Below are 16,038 nucleotides of genomic sequence, written 5' to 3' on the forward strand. Positions count from 1 at the left end.
CCAGAATGATTTTATAAGACTCAAGTTAATTTTCTTTCGCATCTCAAGCATCAAGTTGATAGTACTTCAGGGCATTTAAACAAAATATAAAATACCCTCCAATGTCATAATATTTATTTGTATTCAATCAACTGAATGTAAATGCATAATGAAGGTAGACTAATTAAGCCATTAGGAAGTTCTGCTACATACAGTGCATGAACAATAATTGATCAGAAGTAAAAAAGCTATAATGAGATCTGAACATAAAATGTATAAAAGTTTTATATGATGATGAACATACAGGTCTGTATACTTTATATATAATGCTGATATATATACAAAATAACCTCCCAAAAAATACACCCATCAACATTTCTAGTCCATTCCTGAAAATATCCAAATAATACATTTTAATGTTCTTGCCCATTCTTAAAGGTATCTGGATATTACATTATCTACTGGATTATGTGCCTTAATTAAACTGAATGTGTAGTAACTAAAGAAACTCAAATCATGTTGACTTGACTCAATTTTCTGAAATAACTTGATTCATTGAACCAAACATATAGTAAAGTATTTCATATTAAATCCATTCCAGGAAATACATGTAATGGAAGGTTGATAGGTGTATATACTTTCAATACAATTTATCTTTAACTCTGATTATACTTTTTAGTTGTAAGTGTTCAGTTTATTTTTGTTTGTAGTAGTTGGTACATGTGTTGCAATTAAACTGGGTGAAAAATGGTTATGTTATTGATAGTTATGTTCAAAACTTGAACACCATTAAAGGTATGACTAATTTCTGATTATCAGAAGCTATAATTTTTCGTTAATTAAGCTAGATAAACTATGATTTCACCAATGGTGTCACAAAATCTACTGATGCTTCAAAAGAAACTAATCATTTGCTTACCAAAGAAGCCATTCTAATGTTCTTCAATCAGCTTAAAACTTGTATTGTATACTTTAGAGCCAGAAAATGAGGAAGGGCAATGAATTTGAGCTCACACTTATGACACCATACAACAATATATATCAATGTGAGTTTGGTTTATTTCTATGTTATCATCATTTGTTTTTTTTATTAAATGTATGCACCAAAATTTGACAATAGAAGAAATGGTGGTTTTAATTTTAAAAAGTGGTTTTTTTTTAAAGGTTGTTGGGTTAATGTCTTATTAAATATAGTAACCACCTCCAGTCTTATTTGTCTTCCCAAAATTTCATCTATTTTTAGTTACTGTGGATTTATTTATTTTCTTGGGTACCAGTTTTCATGGATTAAGGAAAATTTGCCTGTTAGTGGATATTTAATTTAGTGGTTTTGCCAAAGTCTGCATACAAGCATATAGAAAAATTTGTTATTCATTGAACATTTAATTTGGTGGTTTACCTGAACCCATGAAAATTAGTATCCAACAAATAATAATTAATCCACAGTATGAAACTAATTGGTTACTTATAACAGAAATAACATGTATGATATTTGCAATAGCAAATTTGTCAAATGAATACATTAAACAAAAATAAATAAATATTCAACAATAACAAAACATTTAATGTTTATACCATGATATAACGTCAGTATGTCAGCATCTCTCACAGAGTAAATGTTATTTGTGTAGTCAACTAACATCTAAGAATTAGCTTTAAAAATAAGCTATACTATCTTGTGTTTAAGATAACAGCTTATAAACAGAATAAGAAATGTCATTTTTGAGTTGAAATAGAGGCATTTCCAGAGTTTATAATTCATTTTCTTAATTCCTCATACCCAATAAACACAGTAACCCTGCAGATGTTTAGTTATAGAATTTTCAGAAATAGTTTTTGGTAAAATTCATACTTATTTTAAATTGACAAAAAAATGCAGTTTAGATGTGTACATCATTTTGCACTTTAAAATTAATTCATTGTTGATACTAATATATTGATTAATTTAAATCAAAACAGACCTGCGTAGAACCAATTATATTAGAATAGAATGAAAGTTGTTTTCCTATAATATTTTAAAAAGGGAGATAATTTGTAATATTATTGTAGATATTATATTATTCATACTGTAAACGATTTCACAGAACAATCTGTGAGGTTGTATACAGTCTGAATATTTTCTGTTTCTGGATAAAATTTTAGGAACTATTGTTGCTGTGCATTGAAATTTAAAAAAAACAAACTAAGAGAGAAAAAAGGCCAAACACAAGTCAAACATAAAAACAAAATTATATAAAATATTTATGGTATTTATCTATGGTATAGTATAAGGAACATGTTTTACAATGCAACTTCTATCACAGTACAACATTTAAATCTGTAGTCATCAAGGTCATCTATAGGTTGTGTATCAATGTTCAGTTTATTACTTCCTGGTTCAGTGAATGCTCCAACAGCAGATAAATAAACAGACTTTTTTACTCTTTAAAGAATATCTTCAAGACTATGTTTGTACAAACACTGCAGACAAGATATTGGCTCAGTTTTGTTTTTTGTTCTTTTGTGTGAGGGGAGAATGCAGAGTTTTGACTACTAAATCAAGAAAAACCTTAAAATTTTACAAAAAAAAAGATTTTTTTCTATAATTTTGACATTCAGTTTTCCCTCAAGGAGCAAACTTAATAAAGTAAAAATTGTCACACAAATGTCTCAAAAGATGGTTCTTTGGAGTGCAATTCTTGATTTCTATTTTTTCCATTCCTTTTTAATATTCCAGTTTTAATTCACTTTATATTGCAGCTTTTTATGACCTTTTTTGGACAACAAAACAAAAATTAAAACTAATCCTCATTATATTCAAATTGCTGCTAAAATCAACCATCAGACCAAAACACAGGAAGTATAATTAGAACAATGATACACAAATCTATAATTTCCTGACAATCTGTAAAATATTTTCATTCCAATTTCAGCTAACAAACATCACAACGGTACCGTCTATAAACTCCTTTCTACAGCTGCATGCAATATCAAAAATCTTTTACACATTTGATGTGATTGTTTGTATGATAAATAGTGAATAATGATTTATATCTTATATAGTCATTTTAATAATTTTATTGTCAAAATTTAAAACTTCCAGACCTAACTTAGCAAGTCCTTTCCTTTTCCTGAATGCCCTGCATTTTTCCAATATGGCTGAACGACCTTCAACTGAGGCACTAAGGTCAAACATTTAAAATTTTTACTTTCAGTTCCATCCTCCTGTTAATTTTAAGAATAATTCTTCGTTTAATGTCTGATTTTTGTCTGAGGATCTCATAGAAAGGAATATATAACCACCAATAAATTCATGAACTGTCTTACAGCTAGCACTTTGTGTTGAAAAGTTTAATGTTTCTTCCTCAAACTCAAGAACTACGTGTCGTATTTCCCAGTTAACCCGCCATGATTTTAAAGTATTGTATCTCCACGTTTTTACTACATCACCAGAATTCATGTCTACTCTCATAATACGGTTGTATGCTACACCAAGTATTTCCTGAAAAATTACAGTAAACTTAGTAATGAATGATTATCATCTATACAAATACAACATTAAGTATAAAAGTTTCATTAAAATCCAGTCAATGGTTTAGACATCAGAAAATGCTTGCACAAAGTCAGAAATATGACAGTTCTTATCCATTCTTTCAATGTGTTTTCTTGAGCTTTTGATTTTGCAATTTAATTACCTAATTTCTATTTAGAATTTTCCTCTGATTTTTTTTTTTTTTTTTTGTAATTTTCTTTTGTGAAAAGTTGTGCATTCAAGATCCATTCTCCATTGTTCATATGTATCAATGCTCTTAAAAAATTCATTTAAATCTAGTCAATGGTTCAGAAAAAGTTGAATATTTGGTCTTTATGTATATATTTATCAATATTCTTATCAATATTCTTATATATATTAAAGTATATATCCTGCTCACTTGTATATCATTTATCAATTTTCTCCAACTTTCACTGAAAACTAGTCACTTGTTAAGGCAGTGTTGCAGATGCAAACTGCAGAAGGAGAGAGCAAGTTTTTTGATAATGATCAATCTCAGATAGCAGGGGTATTGTTAAAGTATGAAGAGTTTGTGTGGAATCTTCTCATTTATCACGAGTGCGTTCCTTCATTCAATTTCTCGAAGAATGGTATTTCAACCAGGACTGAGATTTTAAATTCTGTTTTCAAGATTTTGATTTTTACGATTTATACATGAGAGCTGGTAAGAGGGAGTCCCATATCAAATTCATGAAAAGAAATAAAAACATTCTTTCCATGATCCAGAGAAATTCATGTTTAATTCATAATAAGAGTTCTGATAAGGGTTTATTCTGAAAATCCTGTGAAAATAAAGACCCAAAATGGAATTCCCACAAGAAAATTAACGCCTCATCCTGAAGTCCTTCAACCCATTGTATATGCTTTATCCATGTTTTAAAAAAAAATAATCTATATCTTGTTTATAACTGTACATGCTTATTTTTATGAATCAGAAAATAATTCATGTAAATCATACTTACTTCTTTTTTACTGTTCTTTTGTTTAATAACAAAATAAGTAATACCAAAGTCTGGTAAAGCTTGCCATGCTTTTATGTACGCCATCTTGGATTCAATTAAATTTAAATTCTGTACATTTGAATGAGCTTCCATTATTCTTTGTACTAACTGAAAATATAAATATTATATAAAAAACCTTGAATTTAAAATTGATACAACAAGTCTGAAAGCGATACAATACAATACTATACAATACAATATTTTTAGTTTCTAAATTAAAGGGCCAATCATGAGAATAACATTAATTACAACATGCCATAAACATTATAGAGTGATAAAAGAAACATAAAATAATCATACAAATGCATGAGGAAAGGATCAGTGATCAAGGGGAGATAATTTTGATATCTATTAGGGTATTTAAGTTAAATAATTTTCTAATTTTCAAAGTTGCAGGCCTTTATTGAGGTATGCACATAAAATAGATAAAAATCTGCTAAAAAGATCTTTTCTGTTTAAATTATATGGAAACAGAGCAAAATAAGCTAAAAACATAGATAGGTTAGGGAGCTTGTTTTCTAGATATTTTTGATTTTTTAAATATTTTACTCTGTATCGTAAAAAAAACACCATCAAAAGTCAGAACATTTGACACAAATTCCTAAACCTGATCTGAGTACATCCCTAACAATAAAAAGTATCTGGATCAAGTCAAGCTTTCTAAACTGAATGAGTTTTTTAATATTTAATTTCACTATGTGCATTATAAAGGTAACATGATAGTGTTAAATAACATGACATAATTTTATCTTTTTTGATCATCTTTGTCAATAATATGGTTATCCTCTTGTTTAAATGTGACTATATCAAATAAAAGAATTTGCAACAAATGAAATTGATATGTAAGGTTCAGTTCAGATATCGGTTCAAAATCCGACAAAAAAAAGATAACAGAAATTCTTCATTTATACTGTACTTTGAATAAATTAGCTGGCTTTTTCAGATTATTGACAGGATGATTTTCAAACAAACATCTCTTACATAATTAAAAGTATTTGGGAAACCTGTTAAAAACTTTTTTTAAAAGATGGGTTTTACTCATAGTTGAATGCTGTATGGTGACCATTAATGTATGTATCATGAAAAGATCTCTTTTTGATTTCTTTATTAGGGTTAAACAAACCCCAACTGTTAAAAGAAATAAAACTTTTGACATGACCAGTGAAACCGTGATACAAAAACTTTAAAAAAAAAACACAAAAAAACTTAAAGTTGCATCAGAACATTAATATCTAATGGTATTTGTAAATAGATAAATCTGAAAAAAATATACATATTTCTTACAGTTTTCTTTTTTATCCTTTTATGGTAACGAGGTGCGACAAAGTCTTCAGCATTGACGTTGACATCAAACTGTAATTGTACTGGAGCTGGTGACTGTGACGGCTGTTGTCGACTTAATAACGTCTTTATAGATTCTACTTCTGTTACGTACGAACTGTCGGCCATTGTCTTCCCCTGAGATGCTAGTTTACAAGCTGCCATCCATTTGCAGTATTGTTCCTCCTATTAAAATAAATGGAGATTGTTGATGAGAGGAAATGTGGGGTATAGCCCGATAGACAGCAACTTGTGGATAGAGGGTGAGGTGTTTCAATGTTTCAAGCTCTAAATTGTCTACTCTATATTTACTGTGGGATTATTTTATATCCTTCAATTACTTTTAATTCCAAAATTATGCATGCACTTATTATTGTGATTTTGTTATTTTAGACTTAAATGCAATCTAATTTTTTGCGATATTGAGATAAAAATCCTGTTTAATTCAGCTTTTCATTTAGTCAATGAAATACCCTGAAAAGTTTGCTTCAAGGATTCTTGGGTATGCATAGAGTTTAGCACACTAAACAAATGTTTTAAGATCTAATTCCAATCTAAGTTTTATTAATGATTGTTTTCAGACTGTTTGAAGTAAACAGCCCGCTGTTTCTCAAGACGACAAGTTTAAAATTTATTTTTCTTGTTTTTTTATTTTTGTGTGTAACTATTATATTCTTTTTTTTTAATAGAAGTACACGCTATTGTACATAATTTATACATGTAGTACTTACACTGTCGAACCTCAGCCATATTTCTGACATTCCGTCAGAACCAGGAACAAATAATTTAATTCCATACTTCTGAGATGCCAGGTTAAGATCTGGATGGGCTTCACATCCTAATAAAATAAATCGTAAAATAAAATCAAGTTTTTTATTCAAATTATCTGAAAAAATGCCTGAGATTTGCACGATTTTTGGGTATGAGAAACAATTCCTTTCAATTGTTCCTATAACAAGATTTCATATTACTAAACAGTTTTTAATCAAGAAAACTTAAAATAGTTACTGTGTACCTTTCTCAAGGTTTAAATATAGCAATAAGTACTTATTCCATCTTTATGAGAATAATAGACGTCTGAACTCATATTGAGTCTGTTTTATTATTGTAATTCCATACTTTACAAACAAACATAGAATACAAGTAGGCGTCACAGTCATTTATCAAAGCAAATTATAACAATTATTGTTTTTTTCTAGCTACAGTTCTTCAAATGGATTAAAAGTACTTTCTGTCATTACTTTTTTCAAAATGAATGTAACTAATATGGTATTTATCTATCATTATATAATCACAAAGTACATCAAAGAATGTACTTATATGCGGGTATTACAGAAAAGTACCTGTTATTAAGTAATTACATTACAAAGTGCACCAGAAAAACCTATCTACCTTCTATTACTCTTGGTATTTGAGGAAAGTACATGTAATAAAGTTATTTTTAACTTTCAGTATTTACAATATAATGAAAAGAACCAGAAAGACATCTTTACTTTTATTGTTATTGAAATGTGAGGAAAGTTTGTGTAATTAAGTAATTTTAAATATCATCATAAAATACAGGAGAGAAGCATATTCCCCATTTCCATTCACAATTTTATTATCTCTTTTGGTTATTGTATTTGAGAAAAGTATATGAAACAAGGTTATTTTTATCTTAGTGTAGGAGAAAGGCATATTCACTTTCTATTTTTATTGGCTTTTGAGAAAAGTATGTGTAATTTTAAAGTAATTTTACAGTAATGTATTAAAAAATATTGTAAAGCGTAGGAGAGAAACATTTTAATTGTTATTGATAGTGAGGTAAGTACATGCCATTTAGTAATTTTATTTATTTGACTTTCAGGTTTATAATACCACAAAGTGCAAGTAGAAAACATATTAACATTCTATTGTTATTTGAGGAAAGTACATGTATGTAATCAAGTACATTTTTTTTTATCTATCTTTACTTATATTAGAGAATGGTATAAGAAAGACATATTTACCTTCTATTGTTTTTTTAGTATTTGAGCAAAGTACATGTTATTTAGTATTTTTTTACAAATCATTCCATCAAATACAATGTATTACAGAAGTTTATGGGAAAGATATAAATATTTCTATTATTTTTTTGGAATTTGAGGAAATGCATTTATTGTATCTTTATTTATCATTTTACAAAGCGTACCAGAAAGACATATTTACCTTCTGTTGGTATTTGGTATTTAAGGATATAAGTACATGTAATTTAACCCTTGACAAGGAGCGTTATGTGAGGTATGACAAATAAGAGGCAATTGAAACCATCATGTGTCACATTATTGTTATTTTAACAGGATCAACCGAAATTTGATATCGTAATTAAACGTTGTACGTAGGTATACAACAATGCTGAACTGAATCTTTTCCTGTTTATATCTGACATGTATCAATGGTGCACTTAGAGTGACCTTTTTATATCCTCTCGTAAATATGACCTGTATTATAATAACAGACTTCTTGTTAATGCAGAACTTAATTTTATGTCCTTTTTATAGATGTTTTAAATGTTTGATACTCAAACTCACATATAAATGAACTGATAAAACAGGCATGTAAATTTGTCATTGTTACAGGGTCAAAGATCAATCGTTGTAAAATAGTGTGTTACAAAAATCCTGAACTCAAAGGTAAATTCATAAACGGAAAAGTCTATAGAACCTGACAAATTAAAAAAAAATCAAACTATACCAACAAACAGATTGAAAGCAAAATAAATTTCATATTCCTGACTTTGTGCTGGCATTTTCCAAAAATGGTGGGTTAAACTGATTTTATAGCTAGCTAAACTTCCTACTTGTATGACAATTGTTTGATGTCTGTTATTTTGACAAAAGTATTCCTATTTGATTGTTTTTGGTATCATTTCCTTAAATGTATTTTTGTCATATCCTTATGTATATTTTTCTACATGCATATGTCTTTATATCATATCCTAATATATTTTTTAAAGTATCCTTATGGGTTTATTTATCATTTCCTTGTGTCTCTTTTTTTCACGTCTTTTTTCATATCCTTAAATGTCATTTGGGCCAGGGGAATACACAGTTTAATTTATTCACAACTATACTGAGGACAACTACTTTTTTGATATTTTGTCAATATATAAAGGAGAGAAACACAAGTTATTTTAAATAAGTGTTTTTTGTATCATTTCCTTAAATGGATTTTTATCATATCCTTATGTCTTTTTTTGTTTTATAATATCCCTCTGTCTTTTTTTTTTACATATCCTTATGGTTTTTCATATCATGTAATTTTTTATCATGTCCTTATGCTTTTAATTATATCCTTGAATATCATTTGGAGAATTCTCAGTTCAATTTATTTAACTTTTAAACAGGACAAGTTCTTTTTTGATATTTTATCAATTCAACAAACAGAAACACAATTAGTTAATTTATATAAGGCTAACTGGGGGACTCCAGTTGGGTACCCTCCCCCTTTAGGTCATCAGACTACATTAAAAATATCCTCAGGTCACCAGGTCACCAGGTCACTTGGAGGAATTTGACTATCTATAACTGTATCCTACCTTTTATATTGATTTTCATGGCAGGTGTGCCGTTAGAATCTTCCTCTGTTTTATAGAAGGCTATGTGAGTATCCTTACATCTACAAAATGCTTTTTTATAACTCTTCAATGTTAATTTCTTTGGTCTAAAATGAAACAAAAGTTACATTAACAATAATAGTGCAAAACTGGATTAATTGCATGCTTCAAAGTGGTTGTTAGCCTAATTCATAACAGAACATGTTTGATTTAATTGCCAGATTTATTTTTTGTGATATTGATTCAATTCTCCATAGCGTCACAAACTTCGGGTTGCAAAGAATCCAGCTGAAACAGGTGCTAGGTACCCTCAGATGAGTTTTTTTTGTTGCATTGTGGGCCTTGCTGATACTGTTACTTTTAGATGAAGAACAGCAAGGAAAGCAACTCGGACTACTAACACAAAGGTTCCTGGTTCGATTCCCGTTTGGGATGAAAACTTCAGGAACTCAATTTTCGGCTCTCCCTTGACACCATTTGCGAGTATGGTCTTGAGGAAACGATGATAGTCCGTCGGACGGGGACGATAAATGGCTGGCCCGTGTTAAGAGAGAGACACATCTCTTGCACGTTAAAGACACCCTTGTAGATTTCGAAAAAGAGTAGGCTAATGCCGCTACAAGGCAGCACTCGCACCCGCAAAGTGGAAAGGGATTAATATAAGTTGCAAAACTTGTTTCCCAATCCACTATAAATAAATATGTTTAAACTAAGGAAAGCACTGTTTCTTTGCGTTTTGTGTTTTTTGTAGTGCATGTTCTAATCTTGTGTAATTGATTGATACCCACATCTTTTCTTTTATTGCAATTTTAAATCTGGTTTTTTTTTGTGTTCTATAATCGTTACTTCTATTTCCATTATAAACTTTGTTTATCAGGGTGGATTTGTCACTTTGTTTTACTAAATTCAGAAAGTCATGCATGCATGCATTTATAATAGCTAATCACTGATCACTATTGAAAATGATGAGATCTAATTAATGGGATTTCACAAATTCTGGGAATGAAAATCACTGAAAATTTTACATAGTCATACTTTTCATATTTTTTAAAGCCTCATACCTATTTCTGAATTTACTATTATTATTGCTGCTGTTGTAAATTTGAAATGATGCATATCTATTCAAGTACATGTATATCTATGCAAATTTCTTTTGTGACTATAAATGTGCCAACTTTTTTCTTGCATGACTTTCTGCTTTGGAAATTTCCAACATTACAGTTTTTGAACAAATTTCTCAAGCTTACTTAAAATATCTGACATTTCCACTGAGTTCGGGAATGGAGGTAATATCTCCCGCTGATGATAACACTGTACTGTCTAATGATTCCTCTAAATTTGTTAAATCAGCGTCAATGTCATCATTTGGTAGATGATTGGACATCGTAGATGAATCCATCATGGATTCACTAGGCTGTGGCTGTCCTGCCTGCATCTGGACCTGTAGCTGTAAAAGAACAACAATTCTTTTATTATTTTGAATTTATGTAAATTTATAAATAGTGAATCAAATATGGTACAGCATAATTCAAATACAACATGGTGACAAATTTTTCTGAACCAGTACTATTGCACTCTACATTGTACATTACACTGTTAAAAAAATTGGATCCAGAATTTTAAAGGAAAGTGGTTTGGTCCAGCTGAAAAGGTTAAAAATTAGCACTTCAAAAGCTGTCAAAAGATTTCTAGACGTCCTAAACATAAAATTGACCATATTTTGAGTTAGAACCAATGAAGTTTTCTATAATTTTGATATAATTAGTCCCAAAAGTATTACAACACACTGTAAAATTTTCATTGAGAAAGCGCAGGTGGGATTTTTTTTTTATTTTTGATTTATGTTCTAAAAGAAATGCACTGAGTAATAATTGTGGTCTAGGACCTTCATACAGTTTAATGCCTATTTTCAAATTTTAGAAATTAACTCTATTTGGTCTCTAGTGGAAAGTTGTCTCATTGGCTATCATACCACATCATTTTTTTTTTGTATTCGTTTCACTCCATATCTTAACACAATGGCTTTCCAAAGTTTTGGAAATTTTGGTTTTAAGTACAACTATTCCAGACAAAATCAAAAGCAAACTCTGAAACTGCCATAGCATTACATGTGATTCCCTCTAGAGCATTCAAGTAAAAAGTACTCAGAAAAGCAACAAGTTTGCGTTAGCTATATATCATGTATATCAATTCCTTAAATCATCATATAACAACGGTACTGACATACCTGAAAAGCTGCAAACATCATCATTTCTTCATCTGTACAATCTACATCTTCTGACAGCAGTGACCACTTGGCTTGTTCATATATCTGGTTAATTCTGACACCATCATACTGAAAAATAAATCAAATGGTTGCAATAAAATATTGTGATTTCCCTGTAAAATAAAGTTTATTTTTAGGTGTTATAAATCTAATAAATTCAATTCCCTTGACTACTTTATTTCCGTATATAGTACATGTTTAATGTTATGAAAAGGATAAGTTATCCAAAGACTGCTGACTGAACATTACAATGCAGATGTTCGTTAATAACATAGTTGCACTAGAATTCACTGAAACACTTTTTTAATTCACATCATAAAATATCACAAAAATATCTTTTTAATATGTGCTTAATGGGGCACCTGTCATAAATTCTAAGCAATTAAAATTGTGATATGTTAAATCCTGAACTTCTGCAATCTGAAAGTTACGAAAAATGGAGAATGTAGATTTGTAGAAAGGGGATATTTTCTTCAAAATAAATAACTTGATGGACACAAATATTGTTTGACAGGGGAAACGCCAGGAGGGAGGATTTCAAAAGTAGGTCACAGAGATAAATTCATTGAGAATTGAGGATTGAGGGAAAAAAATATTCATTGATATGCTTGGATTTCATGAGTTGGACAATTATTCATACAAGATCATACAAGCCTATAGGAAATTCACAGTTTATTCAAATCTTAAAAGTTGTGGTTCACCCACTAAATCCACAAAAATTAGTGCCCTACCAATTTCATTAAATCCTCAGTATTTTGTTACCATGAGGATAATCCCTAAATCATCTCCCCTTCTTATCTCACCTAAATTATGTACAGGGTTACAGATAAGACAGAGATTTACAAAATATAGCTATTAATTTGTAAATTATGATAGAGTGGTTTCTAGGCAATTGGTAATTAAGATATGGATAATTTATAGATTACCAGGTATATACAAATCACGCTCTTCATAACATTTGCCAGATATTTAGTTCTATTTTTAGAACGGTTAAGATCCCGAGGGGTTATCATAAGCTTCAAAAGAAATTTTATCAAACTATAGACAAAAAACATCTCTGCATTCTTTAAATAAATTCCATCTTTACATAATTAACCAATTAAATTAAGTAAAAAAAATTCACATCCTGTGGCTGTCCTTTGACCGACTGCTGTTTTTTTTCATTTTAATAATGTGTTTATAGATACAAAAGGCTAGGAATTTAAAAATTGTTCTGTAGTGAAATAAAATCTGTAAAACACATTTATAACAAGTTGTACTTAATATACCTGGAGAAGTTGTAAAATTCCTAAGCTTTCGCATGAATATGTAATTTAGTAAATAAGTGCTGCATGAAAAAATGTAAATTTTTAGCTGACATAGCAATTTTTGGTAATCAATATTTAGTGTATACCAGACTCCCAATAGTGAGGAAGGGTGATGTAATTAAACAGATAAGATTAGGCTATAGCTATTATTCTCAAATTCCTTACTTTTATTGATTGTTTTAGAATAACAATATACTTTCCGAGAATATTATAGGAACATAATTTTCATGACCAAATAAGTATCTATCTTGATTGTAAAAGTACAACAATATGTTTTACAAGAGTACAACGTATATTTCAAGACCAAATAAGTAACTACCCTATAATCTTATTATACTTGGTTCAATGAAATGGTGATCACTAAAAGCTTACCTAAATGGAAGATAGTCTTGTATTTCAAAAAGTCTATATCAATATGCCTTTGATGAGAGAAATTTAAGTGTGAAATATTAGATTCTTCGCTTGAAGTACTTAATTTTTGTAGACATTTAAGTTTTGATAAAAAAAAATCAACCTGGGTCACTTCATTCAGTTTATTGATAGAGAAATACATTTACACATTTTTTTCTACCTTCTAGCACTGCTGTTAGCAAATTGGCAGAAGCATGTTAGATTTTTTTTCATGGTTAAAATTTAATTACAAGTTATTGCCTACTGGTACCTACTGGTACCGTTCCTGATGAAATAGTTATTAACTAAGAGGTATGAAGTCAAATATAGGGGATTATATTCCTATAAAAGTAATTAATTCATTGATCCGACTGAACTATAGAAAGAGCTGAAGAGGCTTTTAAATCTCCCTGACCTGACGCTGACTTCTCTTATGTCTATTATCTATGTCCCTATACAACTTTATACTCATATCTGAACTCAAAGACCATGGCCACAGGAATTATTACTAGATTTTCTAATTTTAATTTCATTACAAGGGATTTCAATTGTCTAGTTCAGACGACATCTATTTACAACTTTTATACTAATTTCTTAACTCCAGGACTATAGCGCAGGAAACCTGTACTCATAACAATTTAAAGACATTCTAATTTTATTTTCATTAAGAGGGATTTCAATTGTCTTATTCAAAGGCCATCTATTGACAACTTTTATACTAATTTACGAACTCTAGAACTATACCGCAGGAAACTTGTACTCAACAATTTAAAGACTTTCTAATTATATTTTCATTAAGAGGGAATTCAATTGTCTAGTTTAAAGACTTTCTAATTTTATTTTCATTAAGAGGGATTTTAATTGTCTGATCAGATGACATCCATTGACATTTATTCATTTTAGAAGTACATTGTTTGTATTTCAATTGACCCGAATAGATTCCCTGTAAGTTTATTTGTAACATTCTACAAACATTTACTTGTCAATGATCTTTATTGTAAGAGAAAGGTAAATACCTTTAAACCATTTAAAACATACAGAATACACAATTATGAGTGACAATGATTATTAATTACATATGTTATCATATTCTCATCTTTGTTGATGAAATTCTTCATAGTTACCGTATTTGTACTAATATAAGTAATATATTTTAATAACAAATTTTTGATTGTGTTTTGTTGAAACTTATTACTCAGTTTAGACAAAACAATAAATTAGGGCTCTAGTTTATTCATTTGACATGTCCTTTTGGGATCTTTTATTGCTGTCGATGTGGTATGGGTTTGGGTCATTGTTGAAGGCTGTACAGCGACTAATAGCTGCACTAAATAAAGGTGACTTTTAATACATAGAGCTTTTATTAGGATGTATAAGGTAGCTATTATTCTTTAAGCTTAAGGCAAAGGTACGAAAAGATATTTTGTTTTAAATGTTTAGGTCATGAGACACCTGTTTTTCTTCCTTCGTTAATTGATGATAAATTGTGTATTTGTTTTTACCTAGGTAGTAAATATACATTGTCTGATTTATAGCGTAAACAACGAGAGATGAGTGTACGATGAGTTCCAGAAACGTAACTTGTGAGCGGATGTTACGAGGCTGAAGTAGAGGCTTGGCCTTCCTCCAATCTTTTGAAGCAACCTTGCCAAGTATTTCCTCCCCACACACTTGTAGAGCATATTTATAAATGAAGAACAACATCTTTAAAGAACAATTAAGACATCCTAGTATTAGTCATCTTATTAACATATCTATATGTTAATATCATAACCGTTAAGTACATCTATGTAGTTGATTATTCCATCTAATTGATCAGCTTTATAAAAACACCTGTAGATCGCTGAATTGTTGAGACTTGAAGATTTCGTACATCTCAAATGATGCCAGGGAAGTATGCTAACTATGTGATGAAATGGTGGTAGCTTCTGTTACAGAAACAATTTATAGCATTGAAAACGCGTCTGCTTCTAAATTTATATTTTTACAGTTTTGATGAAAACATTTGCAACCATCAATCAGTGATTTTTATTCCTAAGAAAAGTACAATGTATTTATAATTACAGATGAAAAATGCTGATTCATCTGAATTCTTGGAAGAGAATGTATTTTAGAGGGGAAAAATTACCAGGATGTACAATTCAATGCATTTTCATCATAAAGCATTCTTCATAATGATACAATGTCATAGCATATAAAACAACAACCTAAGAAGAATAAATGGCAAAAAAGTGAACATATCATGTTATATCTTGCCAAGTTATCTTGTTGTCTAAAATTTTGCTATTGTTTCTTAATTGATCAAGGCAAAAAATGGCCAATATTTAAGATGACTTTAATTTTCTTTACCCTTAATATGTGTGCCATAGTTCTATTCCAATTTTAATCAAAACTGTGATATGAGCTATCTTGAACTTCAAGTGAAGCACAAACTGCACATTGAGTGCCTTACTTAAACCGTAAGATGAACAGGGGAAAAAAGTTCATCATTTGCTTAAAACAAAGATGTAGAGGTTTACAGTCATGAATGAAGTCACTTTATTCCTTATTTTCTTTGTTTTTTTCCCAAATCTGTAGTTTGTGACATATAGTTTGGTTTATCATTTCATTTTAAAGTTTCAGAGAAACACAAATCATGAAGATTGACCTGTCCATTCAAACTAATGTGA

General features: G+C 29.6%; 1 protein-coding gene across 2 annotated transcripts in view; it reads right to left on the reverse strand.

The window, feature by feature from the left end:
- Positions 1–2,202: 2,202 nt before the first annotated feature.
- Positions 2,203–16,038, reverse strand: part of LOC134701444 (fermitin family homolog 2-like) — a 36,322-nt gene continuing 22,486 nt past the window's right edge. For both annotated transcript variants that reach the window (XM_063562602.1, XM_063562601.1), the window contains 7 exons: positions 11,634–11,741; positions 10,654–10,853; positions 9,389–9,513; positions 6,564–6,670; positions 5,797–6,018; positions 4,474–4,620; positions 2,203–3,460 (listed from right to left, as the gene is read on the reverse strand). In XM_063562602.1, the coding sequence (XP_063418672.1) occupies positions 3,170–3,460; positions 4,474–4,620; positions 5,797–6,018; positions 6,564–6,670; positions 9,389–9,513; positions 10,654–10,853; positions 11,634–11,741 (1,200 nt within the window). In that variant the 3' untranslated portion in view covers positions 2,203–3,169. The remainder of the gene's footprint in view (positions 3,461–4,473; positions 4,621–5,796; positions 6,019–6,563; positions 6,671–9,388; positions 9,514–10,653; positions 10,854–11,633; positions 11,742–16,038) is intronic.

This window comes from Mytilus trossulus, unplaced genomic scaffold (assembly GCF_036588685.1).
Source record: "Mytilus trossulus isolate FHL-02 unplaced genomic scaffold, PNRI_Mtr1.1.1.hap1 h1tg000244l__unscaffolded, whole genome shotgun sequence".
NCBI classification, from domain to species: Eukaryota; Metazoa; Mollusca; class Bivalvia; order Mytilida; family Mytilidae; genus Mytilus; species Mytilus trossulus.